A 14,478-nucleotide genomic window follows, 5' to 3' on the forward strand; every position below is an offset into this window, starting at 1 on the left:
CCCCCTGCCCCACAGCACATATATCTATAATTCTATTTATTTATACTGATGCCTGTTTACTTGTATTGATGTCTGTCTCCCCTCCCTAGACTGTGAGCCCATTGTGAGCAGGGACTGTCTCTCTTTATTGCTGTATTGTACTTTCCAAACGCTTAGTACAGTGCTCTGCACACAGTGAGTGCTCAATAAATACGACTGAATGAATGAATGAATGAATGAATGAATGACATGGACTGTGACCAAAATGTCTAGCTTGTATCCTCCCCAGTGCTTAGCAAAGTGCCTGGCCCACAGTAAGTGCTTAACAAATACCATTAAAAACCACATTTAGATAGTTTGGCTATACAACTCATATTTTAAAGTGTTTTTAAGATGGACACATGATTACCTCTTCTGCTATTCCACCAAATTTAAAGATATTATGGCATGATGAGAAAAAGATACACAGAGTGACAGACACACCTCCCAACTTTTGATAGGAGTTTGGCACGAGGGCTACATACCTTTACTTTGGAATTTTCTATCATGTGCTGAGCCATGGATTTTATCAAAACTTCAAAGAAGAACCATGAATACTGAAAAGACAAAAGTACAGTGCTTTGAAAATCTGCCAAGAATACTTGCTATCATCTCTAAATCTCCTTTTTCTGAATACAACTGCAGTCACCCTCAGCAAGAATTTTTTGTCAGCACGCTGACATATAGGTTGCCTGAAGCAGGGCTGTAAGAAAAATCTTTTTTAGATACAAGTCGGCATGAGGCACCTCTGTGTTTAGTGCCAAGCTACTGTAAGTGGGGATTTTGTCACAGAGTTAAAAGCTTGCTTTGGGAACTAAAATCCCTAAAATGCGCCATGGCATCAACACATCTGGGGTTGGGAGTGAGGAATTTCTCCCCCCAGCCCCCCACCCTCTCAGTCCATCGACAACCTTGGGGTTGAATGTGGACCTTCACAGGTGGTGGAGGGACAGAGAAGGAGCAGAGCATGGGCAGATCCCCGAATGTGGCGGCCAATTGGGCAGACCTTAAAGTCAATTAAGTGGCATGTCCAAGGGCACAGCCCCATGGCATAAGATAGGCTTCATACCTTAAGTAGTTTGTTGCTTGTAAGAAAATCAGCGGAAGGTTTCAGAATTGTCGTCATGGATTTGGTCAGTTCTTCGTGTACTGTCTTATACTCGGAAGCAACATATGGTTCAGCTTTATAAGCATACTAGGAGAAGATGGGAAGGAGGGAGAAAAAAGGATGTTTTAATATTCCAAATACACACGCTTGAGGTTGAGTACATTACAACTCATTGTTTCCTCGAATGGGTCTTGACATAGTTTGTATAAGGATTCAATGGAGTTGGTGGGTGGGGGGTGGAGGGGAGTATGTGTGTGTTTATGTGTGAGAGAAAGAAAGAAAGAGATAGAGAGAGAAAGAGTGAGAGAGCCAGAAAGAGATGGAGCAAGAGAGAAGAAGAATCATCATCATCAATCGTATTTATTGAGCGCTTACGATGTGCAGAGCACTGTACTAAGCGCTTGGGAAGTACAAATTGGCAACATATAGAGACAGTCCCTACCCAACAGTGGGCTCACAGTCTAAAAGGGGGAGACAGAGAACAAAACCAAACATACTAACAAAATAAAATAAATAGAATAGATATGTACAAATAAATTAAATAAATAAATAGAGTAAAAAAAAATATGTACAAACATATATACATATATACAGGTGCTGTGGGGAAGGGAGGGAGGTAAGATGGGGGGATGCAGAGGGGGACGAGGGGGACATGTACAGTGGTACATGTTGAGTACACAGCATGACCTTCAGAATAAAGCATGGGCCCGGGAGTCAGAAGGACCTGGGTTCAAATCCCGGCTCTGCCACATGTCTGCTGGGTGACCTTGGGCAAGTCACCTCATTTTTCTGTGTCTCAGTTACCTCATCTGTGAAATGGGGACTAAGACTGTGAGTCCTGTGTGTGACAGGGTCCGTGCCCAATGTGATAAACTTGTATCGACCCCAGAGCTTAGAACAGTGCCTCGAACATGGCAAGCACTTAACAAATACCATGAAAGGAGAAAGAAAAAAGGAAATTATAGTGGTGCCTCAGACTGAAGTACAGCAAAGAGATAATGGTTTTTACCATAGGTGGGAAAACAGCAGGGGAGATGGCTGGGAGGTGGTGGTGAGGAAAGTGTGAAAATATTGTTAGGAAAAACCTCCCTACTAACTATAGGGAATTAAGGGAGGGAAAGTTAAGATTTAACAGACGGGAAAAACATCAAAAACATTTTGTTAAATGTCAAAAGGATTCTTAGCAAAAGGGAAAAAAAATGGGAACACTAGGATCTGTGAAACCAAGTGAAGCAGAAACACCTAGAAAAACAATGACACTTTAATTACATACCTTGACATATGACCTCAAGTGGCTATCCAATCCTTCTTCATGGCACTGGGCCACAACATGGATAATAACCCTAGTAATACAAACATTTCATTGGTATTTTGTAATAGCTCTTAAAGGGGCCAAAAGTGTCATAGGCGCTATACAAAACACAGAGTTTTAGCCAATTAGAAAATGACCACTAAAACCTCCCAGAAAAGCAGAGTGCATTCCCGAATCTGCCCCATTACGAGTAGTCTATATTTTCTACCTTGTCACATTGACTGCTACTTCTTCCTGAGTAGTCCTGGTGAGAACTCGGAACAACTGGTTCAGTATAGTAGGCAAGAAAGCTATCATCACATGGCCCTCCATTGCATGAAGACTCTATAGACAGGGAAAAGTTTAGGATCTCTTATTTCTTGAGTAAACACTTTAACTCCAATGCAACTTTTTTCCTGTTAGCAGCGACAAATAATTCTGGGATTCGCACACACCAGTTCCCCTGGACAGTGGATGGGAAATGTGAATAATAAGGGTTGAATGGAGGCAGAATTCTAGATTCCTTCAAAGTCACCACGAGTCTCTGTTTACCGTCCATACCTCTGCCCAATATCTGGAGCACACATGTACGCACGCACACATACACACACACTCACAATTATGTATTCCTCACCTATGTATTCCTCACCCTACTCACTTCTAGCTTCTCAAATCCAAGACATAGTATTTCTTGTCCCCAGACAAAGAAGGAACCCATCAAATCCCAATAATTATTAACTTTTCAAAGAAGCAAAGTAGCGAGTACCTTAAGATACTTCACGAGATCATTTCCTAAGGCCTGAGCACCAGATGCTGTTTTCTGACAGTACTGGAAAAAATTATGCAAATGCTGATCCTTTAAAAAAAAGAAACACATACAATGGAAACCTAACGATTAATGCCAGTGAGCATTTGCTACCCTGAGGAAAGGAAAGTTATTAGTGAACTAAAGGGTCTTTAATTAGGGCACGCTATAGCCTACCACTTTTTGATTTCAGTTACCAATAATGCATGCGATGAAGCAGTTCTCCCTCATGTAAGAAATCTAAATGTTTTGCCATATGAGATCCGCATGTTTTAACTATACCATGAAACTGATGCTGAAGTATTTAAATTCCTAAGATACATTTAGCAGCTTTAAAAACCTTAAAAATAATAAAACCCTTCTGACAAGTATTGAACTTGCTCCATTGGTAAGTCTTTGCCTTTTTTATCACAAGACGGATAATAATCCACGCACTTTCTGTTTACTTCTTCCAAAACAAGTTCCCAATGCAGAGTGCCCAGTAGCCACAAGGTTTGCATAAATAATGATGAGGGAAATCGTCCACAAATCCTTGGCTTCACCAGTTCCAGTTCACTTCCCCACTCTGTCACCTACCTGGGTGTACACAGTAGAAACTAGATGAGTTGAGATTTTTAACAGTGGCTTGCCGCCATCCACCCATTTAAACTCTGGACCAGAATGCTGAAAAAATATGGATGACAATGAAGCATCAACATGCATTAGCACCTTAACCTAGGCAAATGAATGTTTTTCTCATACCAAATTTAAGTACATTTTTTTCTTAAAACAATACTGCTCGATCATTTCCTAGCAGTGTTCATTAGCCACTGCAACCCCTATGTTCTCATTTATATGCAGAGGAAAAACACTGTCTTTCTTCCCACGGAAAAGGTGTCATTACCATAAAATATATGGCAATTGCACATGAATTCACCATGAAGAACTGACTTCTTCTGTCATCCATAACACTTATGATGGGAAAAGTAATTTAGCATAGTTCTTTAGAGAAACCACATGATCCAGTGAAAAGGATATGGTCAGAGGCACAGGGTCTGGGTTTTAATCTCAGTTCTGCCATCTGCCTGCTGTATTACCTCAGGCTAAACCACAACTTCTCTGGGCTTCAGTTTCCTCATCTATTAAATGGGGATGGACTACCAGTTCTCCCTGTCCTCTAGACTGTGAGCCCCTTGTGGGAATGAGACTGTGCCTGAACTTATTAATATATTCAATCATTCATTCAATCGTATTTATTGAGCGCTTACTGTGTGCAGAGAACTGTACTAAGCGCTTGGGAAGTACAAGTTGGCAACTTGTAGAGATGGTCCCTACCCAACAACGGGCTCACAGTCTAGAAGGGGGAGACGGACATCAAAACAAAACATGTGGACAGGTGTCAAGTCGTCAGAACAAAAAGAATTAAAGCTAAGTGCACATCATTAACAAAATAAATAGAAGAGTAAATATGTTCAAGTAAAATTGAGTAATAAATCTGTACAAACATATATACAGGTGCTGTGGGGAGGGGAAGGAGGTAGGGCGGGGGGGATGGGGAGGAGGAGGGTCAGGAGCAGGAGGCCCAGGAAGACCAGAGGAAGTTCCCGATGGATAAGCATGACCTCTGGGCATCCCCAACCTAGTCGGCCCGAGACTCACCCAGGCTCCGGGGCCAAACGGACCCGGGAGGCCCGGAGACTTGCTCTATCTCAGCACTTAGTACGGCACTTGGCATATACCAGGCGCTTAACAAATACCACAATTATTATTGTTACCATGACACACTGGTTGATATGTACTCACTTCAAAACAGCTACCATTAGAACTGTACGTACCATTAGGATACGTCATTCACCGTATCCTAAGCCCCACAGCACTTATGTATATATCGATACATTATTTATTCATATTAATGTCTGTCTCCCTCTCTAGACTGTAAGCTCATTGAGGGCAGGGAACATACCTAGCCATTCTGTTGTACTCTCCCAAGCGCTTAGTACAGTGCTCTGCACACCGTAAGTGCTCAATAAATACCACTGTTTAATCGAATGATATGCCCATGGATAGAGCTGTAGATGTATGTAGACATTCTACTGTGTCTAGTTTCATTCATTCATTCATTCGATTGTATTTATTGAGTGCTTACTGCGTGCACAGCACTGTACTAAGCGCTTGGGAAGTACAAATCGGCAACATATAGAGATGGTCCCTACCCAACAATGGGCTCACGGTCTATAAGGGGGAGTCAGACAACAAAACAAGTAGAATGGTGTCAATACCATCAGAATAAATAGACTTATACACATCATCATCATCATCAATCGTATTTATTGAGCGCTTACTGTGTGCAGAGCACTGTACTAAGCGCTTGGGAAGTACAAGTTGGCAACATCACTAATAAAATGGAGTAATAAATATGTACAAATAAAATAGAGTAATAAATATGTATAAATACAAGTGCTGAGGGAAGGGGAAGGGGTTAAGGTGGGGGGGCGATGGGGAGGGGAGGAGGAGGAGAGGAAAGGGGGGGCTCAGTCTGGGAAGGCCTCCTGGAGGAGGTGAGCTCTCAGTAGGGCTTTGAAGGGAGGAAGAGAGCTAGCTTGGCAGATGTGTGGAGGGAGGGCATTTCAGGCCAGAGGTAGGACGTGGGCCACGGGTCGATGGCGGGACAGGCAAGAACGAGGCACAGTGAGGAGGTTAGCGGCAGAGGAGTGGAGGGTTCAGGCTGAGCTGTAGTTTAGTGTGAGACCTGGGTCGTAAAAGAGCAGTAGGAGAGTAGCGGTGAGGTAGGAGGGGATAAGGTGATTAAGTGCTTTAAAGTCAATGGTAAGGAGTTTCTGTTTGATGTGGAGGTGGGTGAGCAACCACTGGAGGGTCTTGAGAAGTGGGGAAAAGTGGACAGGACATTTTGAAGAAAAATGACCTGGGCAGAGGAGTGAAATATGGACTGGAGAGTGGTGTGACGAGGCAGGGAGGTCAGCAAGGAGGCTGATATGGTAACGAAGGTGGGCTAGGATAAGTGCTTGGTAGCAGTTTGGATGGAGAGGAAAGGACAGATTTTCGCGATGTTGTGAAGGTGGACCTCACTAAGATGCGGCACTCTAAAAAATAACTGAGTGAAACCAGATTCACAATTGTGAAGGTACAAAGTTTTGGTACCAAAGGAGCAATCCCCCAAAATGCACTAGCAACCAGAGAGAGAACAGAAAGTCAGCATCTTCCCATCATTCATGTCCTCTCTAAGGAAGTCAGCCTCAGTGACAATCAATTAGTCAATCAATCAATGGTATTCACTGAGCACTTACTCTGTGCAGAGCACAGTACTAAGCGCTTGGGTGAGGATAATACAATCGATATGGTAGACACAATGGCTGTCCACAAGGACAGTATACAGAGGACCCTTCCATCTCTTTCTTTTCATGAATTTACTACATTTTAGATAAAGGAGTCAATTTCTTTTCCTATAATCATTCAGTTTTTTGCCTGAGTGTGATCAGTGGTGAAAAATAAATTGGAATGTCAAATAAATTCCCTGAAAATCACTTGCTTTTCAAAAGGGCCATACATTTCTAAAGGCAGTAGCCAAGGGGCATGCTTCCTTATATATTCAAAATGTGGAGCAGTGTGCCTCAGTGGAAAGACCATGGGCTTTGGAGTCAGAGGTCATGGGTTCAAATCCCAGCTCCGCCCATTCATTCATTCAATCGTATTTATTGGGCACTTACTGTGTGCAGAGCACTGTACTAAGCGCTTGGGAAGTACAAGTTGGCAACAGATAGAGATGGTCCCTACCCAACAGTGGGTTCACAGTAATTGTCAGCTGTGTAACTTTGGGCAAGTCACTTAACTTCTCTGTGCCTCAGTTACCTCATATGTAAAATGGGGATTTAAATTGTGAGCCCCCCCATGGGACAACCTGATCACCTTGTAACACCCCCCAGCACTTAGTACAGTGCTTTGCACATAGTAAGCGCTTAATAAATGACATCATTATTATTATAAATCCTGAATATAAGCTGACCGAAATCAATTTAGGTCAGCATTATTTTATTTTTTTAAAAAGCCAAACAAATAAAACCCTTAACTTGAAAATGACCAGTTAAAACCAAAATCAACACCTCCCCAAAACTACACTATTAAATATGTTTTCTGGTGATTTGGGAAGGTACAATATTGAGTTCCCGCACCTTTCCTGTTCCAAGCTCATGGTAGCTAAGGTAGCCAGGTGGAAGATTAGCTGTTACAGGAATGTGCTGCTCGTTGGTTACAACTCTTCCATCTTTCAGCAGTGGAAGCCAAGCGTACCCAACTAGAAGAAAAGAAATGAAATACATATACTGTTAAAAACATTTAATGAAAATGTTTTTATAAAAAAAAAGTTTAGAAAAAATCCCAGGCCCAAGAAATATCTTCGGCATAGATATTTCCAAATTTACTATTCTCCAACCTTGGGTTAAGAGCCATGAATATCATTAATATTTTGGAAAATTATTATATAGTTCAGTCAAGGAAGTCTGATGTTAAAACACCAAACCCAAATTTGCCCTGTAAACTACACTTTGTGCATCTAATTTGAAAATATTTTAATTCAGAAAGAACTGATGGACCAAACCTTGTGTTTCCACAACATCCTTCTTCTTTGTGCTTCCTTTACTTGAATTATCACAGCTAACATGGAAGAACGTGAACAATAAGTGATGTTTTTCATGTAGCTGTGTGGGCAATTCTATTTTGACCTGAAAGGAAGATTAAATACTCTGATTGATTTTTCTGACATGAACAAAAGAAGGCACTTTTAATACTAACAATTACCAAAATCATTATTATTGCTACTACTAAAAATATTAGACAAAGCACAAACATACAGCTGTGCTCCCCTTATAGACAGTACGCTCACTGTGGGAAGGGAACATGTCTACTAACTCTGTTGTATTGTACTCTCCTAAACACTAGTATAGTGCTCTGCATACAATAAGCACTCAGTAAATACCACTGATTGACTGAATGATTCATATAAATGATACAAGTCAAAGACATTTGCTTGAATGAATCATACCAGAAGAAAAATGGATGATTTGGTCATTGATAAGAAAAAGGCAGAAAGTATGGACCACCTCAACTTGGAACAGAATTTAAAAACAGCTCTAAGAAAATCAACTTGGAACCGAATTAGAAAACACATCGATTAATCGATCGTATTTACTGAGAACTTACTTTGTGCAGAGCATCGTACTAAGCTTGGGAGAGTACAATATAACAGAGTTGATAGTGATTTTAGAGTTTAGTTTACAGTCTAGAGGGTCTAGTCAGTCAATCGCATTTATTGAGTGCTTACTGTGTGCAAAGCACAGTACTAAGCATTAGGGAGAGTACAATGTAATAAACAGACAAATTCCCTGCCCACAATGAGCTTACAGTCTAGTCTAGTAAGTCTAACTCACACATGGACTACATCAGAACTAGACCTTGAAATACTTGTATTGTTAATAGGGCAATAAAACAATACCATCAATTAACTGTATTCAATTTCCCAAGTAAAAAAATTCCATAGATCAGAATTGACACAAAGTCAAGAAAACAAATATTTCAAATCTGAAATGATTTCAGAAAAGCATGTTAGACACGGATTCTTATTATGCCAAATGGAAGGCACACAGAAATACTGAAAACAGATTTAATAACGAACCTCATCATAAAATTCTGGGTTTTGGTGGTGGTGTAAAACAGCAGCAAAAGAGCTCCTTACGAACACTGGCCCACCGGGTCTGCCATAGATGCACTAAAAACAACAGGATAGAACAGGGAAATGGTCAAACACTTAGCATTTCCTTGGCTTACTGGGCCAGAGAAGTTAAACCTGAAAAAGAAAATCCGAAACACTGAGCACTGAGTTACTGGGAATGAAACTGGCTGCTTAAAGAAATAAAAGCCAATTAAATCAAGGAAAAAAGAGAGGGGAGTGGGGTGGAGTGACTTGTCAGATAATCCTCTTTTTTCTGGGACTCAGCATGAAATGGCTAATGCTGTGATGAGAACAAAAGCATTCACGAGTAGAGATCAATCCCTACTTTCCTTATAGCGGGACTGAGGAATGATGACCCTTTCATGAATTGTCCTACTCTGTGACCTAAAATGTTTCCCTGAGGACATCATTTAATTTTAAGGTGTCCAAGTCTCAATCACCTGCTTAAGAGGAACTGCTATTCTTCACATATCAGGTGAACACAATTTATTTGGAATGACTTTCGTGTGATTGGGCTTAAACCATTAAAACCCTTAAGCACTAGACTCTGAAAGGTTTATTTCATTCCCAAGAGTACACCTCTGAATCATCTCCCTAACCCTCCCCTGGCACATGCGCGCACACACAAACACACTTACACACACATCCACCACCACCCCCCATTCTTCATTTGATTATTTTTATTGTTAAATGGCCTTGGGCTAGGAAGTGGCACTGGACACACCTAGAGGACTGTTCAAATACAGTAATCTATCACACTCCTTCCCAACCTCTTTTTAACCAGTTCTTACCGACCTCTAAAACTGTTGGGTGCGTGCTCGTGGAAAACTCATCTTCCTTCCCCTTTTCCAAATTTGTATTCTCTATGCAAGTACAAGGAAATCCAAGGGGCGGTGGTACTAAATCAGGTCAAGCCTGATGGTTTACAAAGATGCTATCTTTTAATTTCTTTGGATTTCCCCTCCTTGGCTAAGGGTATAGAATCCCAGGATGGTAGCCAGGGAACAAGCTCATCCCCTATACCGTAAGCTCACTGTGGGCAGGGAAGGTATCTACCAACTCTGCTACATTATACTCTCCCAAGTGCTTAGTACAGTGCTCTGCACATATCACTCAATAAATACAACTGGCTGATTGATTGATTGGTGGGGCACCCTGTGAAGAGTCTTACAGCACACCAGACCACAATGGCACTTCAGCAGGGAAGCTCTGGCCAATGTAGCCATTTCCCCCTGGTGTGGAAATACAACGACCAGAATATAACGACTGGATCCAAGCCCTATGAAAATGATGGGCAACGTAAGGATAACTTATGGGGGCATTATGCTGTCCCCTAAAATACACACAAATGTCCCACTATGAATTCGCAGAAATCAAAACCAACCTTTAAAGGCTGAGAATCGTCTTCATCTGAATCTCTGAACTCAGTGCAAATGGCAATGTTTCTGGCCTAAAGCAAGAGTAAAAAGGCATGTGTTTAGGACATGTCAAAGCAAATTTCTAAACATAACTAGAGTCAATAAGGAGAATTCAGAGCTGGGTTTCTTTCCACTTACCTTTGCAAAAGACTTTTGACCATCATATTTCAAGTACTTTGGATACACATAAAGGTGATTATTGTAGATGGTGAAAGGTTGAGTATGTTTCGGAATGCAGGGAACAAATTCCTCTACTTCAAAAGTGACTACTGTTTTGGAACTGGTTTCAAACTGTTTCACGGGAATGTATGATGAATTAACATAATCTGGAAATATATTAAAAACAAGCAAAATTGAAGTGAAAAACAAACAAATCAAAAGTTTACTCATATCCAGCAAATGTTACACTTACTAGGAAAGTCTGGGGAAAAGTTATCAATCGTGATGTCTAAGTTGCCTAAAATAACTGGTAATTTGGCCATCTTCTCAGGTCTACAAACAAAAGAAGGAGAATGGTTATAAAACTGTTTAAAAATAATTCAGGTCTGGCAGAGCTTCTGCCCAAGTTCTGTGAGGAGAAGGCAGCAGTCCACATTTAAAATTATATATTTGTACAGAACTGTAGGTATGTATGTAGGCATAACCCAAAAAACTGGAGAAACAAAACAGTTACTAAACTGAACATTCATTCATTCATTCAGTCATATTTATTGAGCACTTACTGTGTCAACTGACATTATTTCAAAAATTTCCCAGCAGGAATAAACTCCTATTTCAAGACTAATTTTACATTTCTGAATTTTATTTTTTAAAACCACAACCACTGATATATTTCCATTTTTCAAGAATCCACTTTGGTATGGCATATAGATCAGACAAAAAGGGTGCTTATCTGAACTTCATGCCTACAGATTAAGATGTACATGCAAATAAAGAGCCCAGAATTGAATATTACAAGCTTCTCAAGGATTATATTATATGACTTCTTTACATATCATATAATAATTATACACTAGTCTCACTCTTTGGGCAAAGGCCACTAAAACATACATTTGCGCCAAAAAGCAATACTGCATCTTAAAGGTTCATTCTCTAAAGAATCGTGGTACAATCTTCCTACCTACAGCTCTTAAGATCAGAAAGCAGGCAAGGGATCTCTGGACATTACCTGTGTGTATTCATAAGCCCAGGATGAAATTTTGGAAATTCCTTCCCTAGAACAACATCGGGGTCGTCTTCTCATCAGAATCAAAATGGAACTGTAAGCATTTTTAAGTTTTCATGTTTTGACAATCAATCAATCAATCAATCAATCGTATTTATTGAGCGCTTACTGTGTGCAGAGCACTGTACTAGGCACTTGGGAAGTACAAGTTGGCAACAAGAGCTACATCATTTGCATCCTTTAAAAGCTACAGTCCCACTTTTTCAGAGGAATGTTTTGAAACCCTGCACAGAAAAATTCTGAAGAAAGTTTATTCAGTGAAAGTGAAATTGAATCTGAAATTGAACCAGGCACTGGACATGTTGAGAAGCACTGTTGCCTACTGGAAAGAGCACCAAGCATTTCTTGGCTGTGGGCAGACAGAGGAAATAGAGGTCTTAGTCTGGGAAGATCTCTTGGAGGAAATGTGATGTAAGGAGGGTTTGGAATGTGGGGAGAGGGATGAACTGTTGGATATGAAGGGGAAAGGAGCTCCAGGCCAAAGGGAGCACCTGGGAAAGGGGTTGTTGGTGAGATAGATGTGACTAAGGTACAGAGCTTGGGTTGACGTTAGAGGAGTGGAGTGTGTGGGATGGGTTGTAGTGGGTGATCAAGGAAGTTTGGTAGGATTGGGAGACCTGATTAAAAGCCAATGGTAAGGAGTTTCTATTGCAGCATAGGTGGACACCACAGTTATTATTATTACTATTACCAGGCATCTGGGCAGCCAGCGGACTCCCCTTCAGCCTGGGCCTGCATTTACTAGAGCCTCAAGAAAGTGGTTGCCAGTTCTTACTGGAGATCAAGAAGTCAAGAAGCAAGGTGGCCTAGTGGATAGAGCACGGGCATGGGAGTCAGAAGAACCTGAGTTCTGATCTCGCCTCTGCCACTTGCCCGCTCTATGACCTCGGGCTAGTCACTTAATTTCACTATGCCTCAGTTACCTCATCTCTAAAATGGGAATTAAGACGGTGAGACCCATTTGGGACCTGGACTGTGTCCAACCTGAATAGCTGGTTAGCTGGTATCTTCCCCAGTGCTTAATACAGTGCTTGGCACATATTGAGTGCTTAATAAATATCATAAAAAATACTCTTCTTTCTCTCCCTTACCAAACTTTCTGATTCTGTAGTCTCAATCTCCACATCCTCATTCTATATCACCATCTCCCTCATTACCTTGTCCTATATTCTTCTCCAGGAATGGGGCTTGGGCAATCCTTCTTCACAGGAAAGTTTTTCGATAGGTTTTTAATAACTAATTGAGTGGATGCTCTAAAGCAATCACAAACTGTGAGGATTCCATCCCCAAATAGAGTGTGGCAGTGGAGATGAGGGTGATAGAGGAAGATCTGGGAAGCAAGAGAGGAGCCACAATTTAAATTTCGGATAATTTTCCAGATCTTAAAGAATAACTGGACTGAAATCAGTGGAAGCACTTTTACGATAAAAATCATATGTCTACAAATCCATTCATGTCACTTTTGAATTACATGATTTGTGAAATTATGGTTTAAAGAACATGTGATTTTCACGCAAATTCAGACAGGTTTGTATTGATTATGAAACCCATCTCCTCAAAAAATTAGATCAAAGAGGCAGTAAAAAGCCTTTCTTTCCCAACTCTTATGGAAAATGTTACTGGTCATCAATGACCTCTGGGGCTGAAAACCAGCCCAAACGTCTGATTTACGGTGGTGCAAGCTGATAATTAGTTCCCTCTCCTCTTCCTAGCCTCTTCCTCCTCCCTTTCCACCATCACATCCTCCTCATTTTCTAAGGGAGAGGAAGCAGAGAGCAGAGAATCCCCTTCCCTCCCTCCTTCCCTTCCCCCTGCCTCTGCAGCCCCTCTCAAAGGTGGCAAGGTGGGCCACAGTATCGTTGCCACGGATGCTGAATCATGTGGCCACCGGCTGGGGCATCACATAGGCTCCACTGCTGATCTATTTATTTATTTATTTTATTTGTACATATCTATTCTATTTATTTTATTTTGTTAGTATGTTTGGTTTTGTTCTCTGTCTCCCCCTTTTAGACTGTGAGCCCACTGTTGGGTAGGGACTGTCTCTTTATGTTGCCAATTTGTACTTCCCAAGCGCTCAGTACAGTGCTCTGCACATAGTAAGTGCTCAATAAATACGATTGATGATGATGATGATGATGATCTTTCTGCCACCACAGCTGCTCCTGATTCTTGCAGTAACATAGGATTGACACACAACAACTCGGTTTAGAAGAGAGGGAGGGACAAGTATGGAATTGGGGGGTGAGTGGGAGGGAGAGACTTGGAGGAGAAAATGAGATGCAGAGGTGTACATAAGGAGTGAAGGATAGCAAGGAGAATAGAGGTTCGAGATCCAGAGGAGAGGAGGGAAAGAAAAATGTGCTTAATCAATGGTATTTCTTGAGTGCTTACTGTGTGTGCAGAGCACTGTACTAATAAGCACTTGTGACAATACCAAACAGTAAGAGTTGGAAGACACGTTTCCTGTCTGCCAGGAGTTTACATTCTAGAGGAGTTATCAGATATTAAATAAATTATGGATATGTGCGCAGGAGCTGTGGGTGGGGTGAATATAAAGTGCGCAAAGGGTTCAGAGCCAAATGCACAGGTGATGCTAATGGGAGAGGGAGTAAGGGAAAACAGGGATTAATTGGTCAAGATCTCTTGGAGAAGATGCGATTTTCCTATTCCCCTCAGGGTGGGATCAACACAAAACCTTAACCAACAGACCCAAGATCACTGACTACAGAGTCTGTTCTCCTTGATGTAGTACAAAATATAAATGTCACCAGAAATACACATGTCCAAGTTGTTAAAGAGCTGAGGAAGAAACTGCCGTTACATATGCCTAGTACTCTGAAGTCTTTAAAATTGCTATTTGGGAACCATGTCCAAGAAACGGGCAGGGT

The 14,478-nt window shown here is 41.2% G+C and overlaps 1 protein-coding gene across 17 annotated transcripts in view; it reads right to left on the reverse strand.

Annotated features, from left to right (window-relative positions):
* The window catches only part of DOCK9 (dedicator of cytokinesis 9), a 245,483-nt gene that overhangs the window by 63,886 nt on the left and 167,119 nt on the right, over positions 1 to 14,478 (reverse strand). For all 17 annotated transcript variants that reach the window (XM_038759102.1, XM_038759096.1, XM_038759093.1 and 14 more), the window contains exons 16-27: positions 10,775 to 10,854; positions 10,501 to 10,688; positions 10,329 to 10,394; positions 8,888 to 8,980; positions 7,814 to 7,937; positions 7,389 to 7,510; positions 3,799 to 3,885; positions 3,184 to 3,273; positions 2,647 to 2,762; positions 2,400 to 2,469; positions 1,088 to 1,213; positions 504 to 575 (exon numbers count right to left, since the gene is read on the reverse strand). In XM_038759102.1, coding sequence (XP_038615030.1) covers positions 504 to 575; positions 1,088 to 1,213; positions 2,400 to 2,469; positions 2,647 to 2,762; positions 3,184 to 3,273; positions 3,799 to 3,885; positions 7,389 to 7,510; positions 7,814 to 7,937; positions 8,888 to 8,980; positions 10,329 to 10,394; positions 10,501 to 10,688; positions 10,775 to 10,854 — 1,234 coding nt within the window. The remainder of the gene's footprint in view (positions 1 to 503; positions 576 to 1,087; positions 1,214 to 2,399; positions 2,470 to 2,646; positions 2,763 to 3,183; positions 3,274 to 3,798; positions 3,886 to 7,388; positions 7,511 to 7,813; positions 7,938 to 8,887; positions 8,981 to 10,328; positions 10,395 to 10,500; positions 10,689 to 10,774; positions 10,855 to 14,478) is intronic.

This window comes from Tachyglossus aculeatus, chromosome 17, assembly GCF_015852505.1.
Source record: "Tachyglossus aculeatus isolate mTacAcu1 chromosome 17, mTacAcu1.pri, whole genome shotgun sequence".
Taxonomy (NCBI): Eukaryota; Metazoa; Chordata; class Mammalia; order Monotremata; family Tachyglossidae; genus Tachyglossus; species Tachyglossus aculeatus.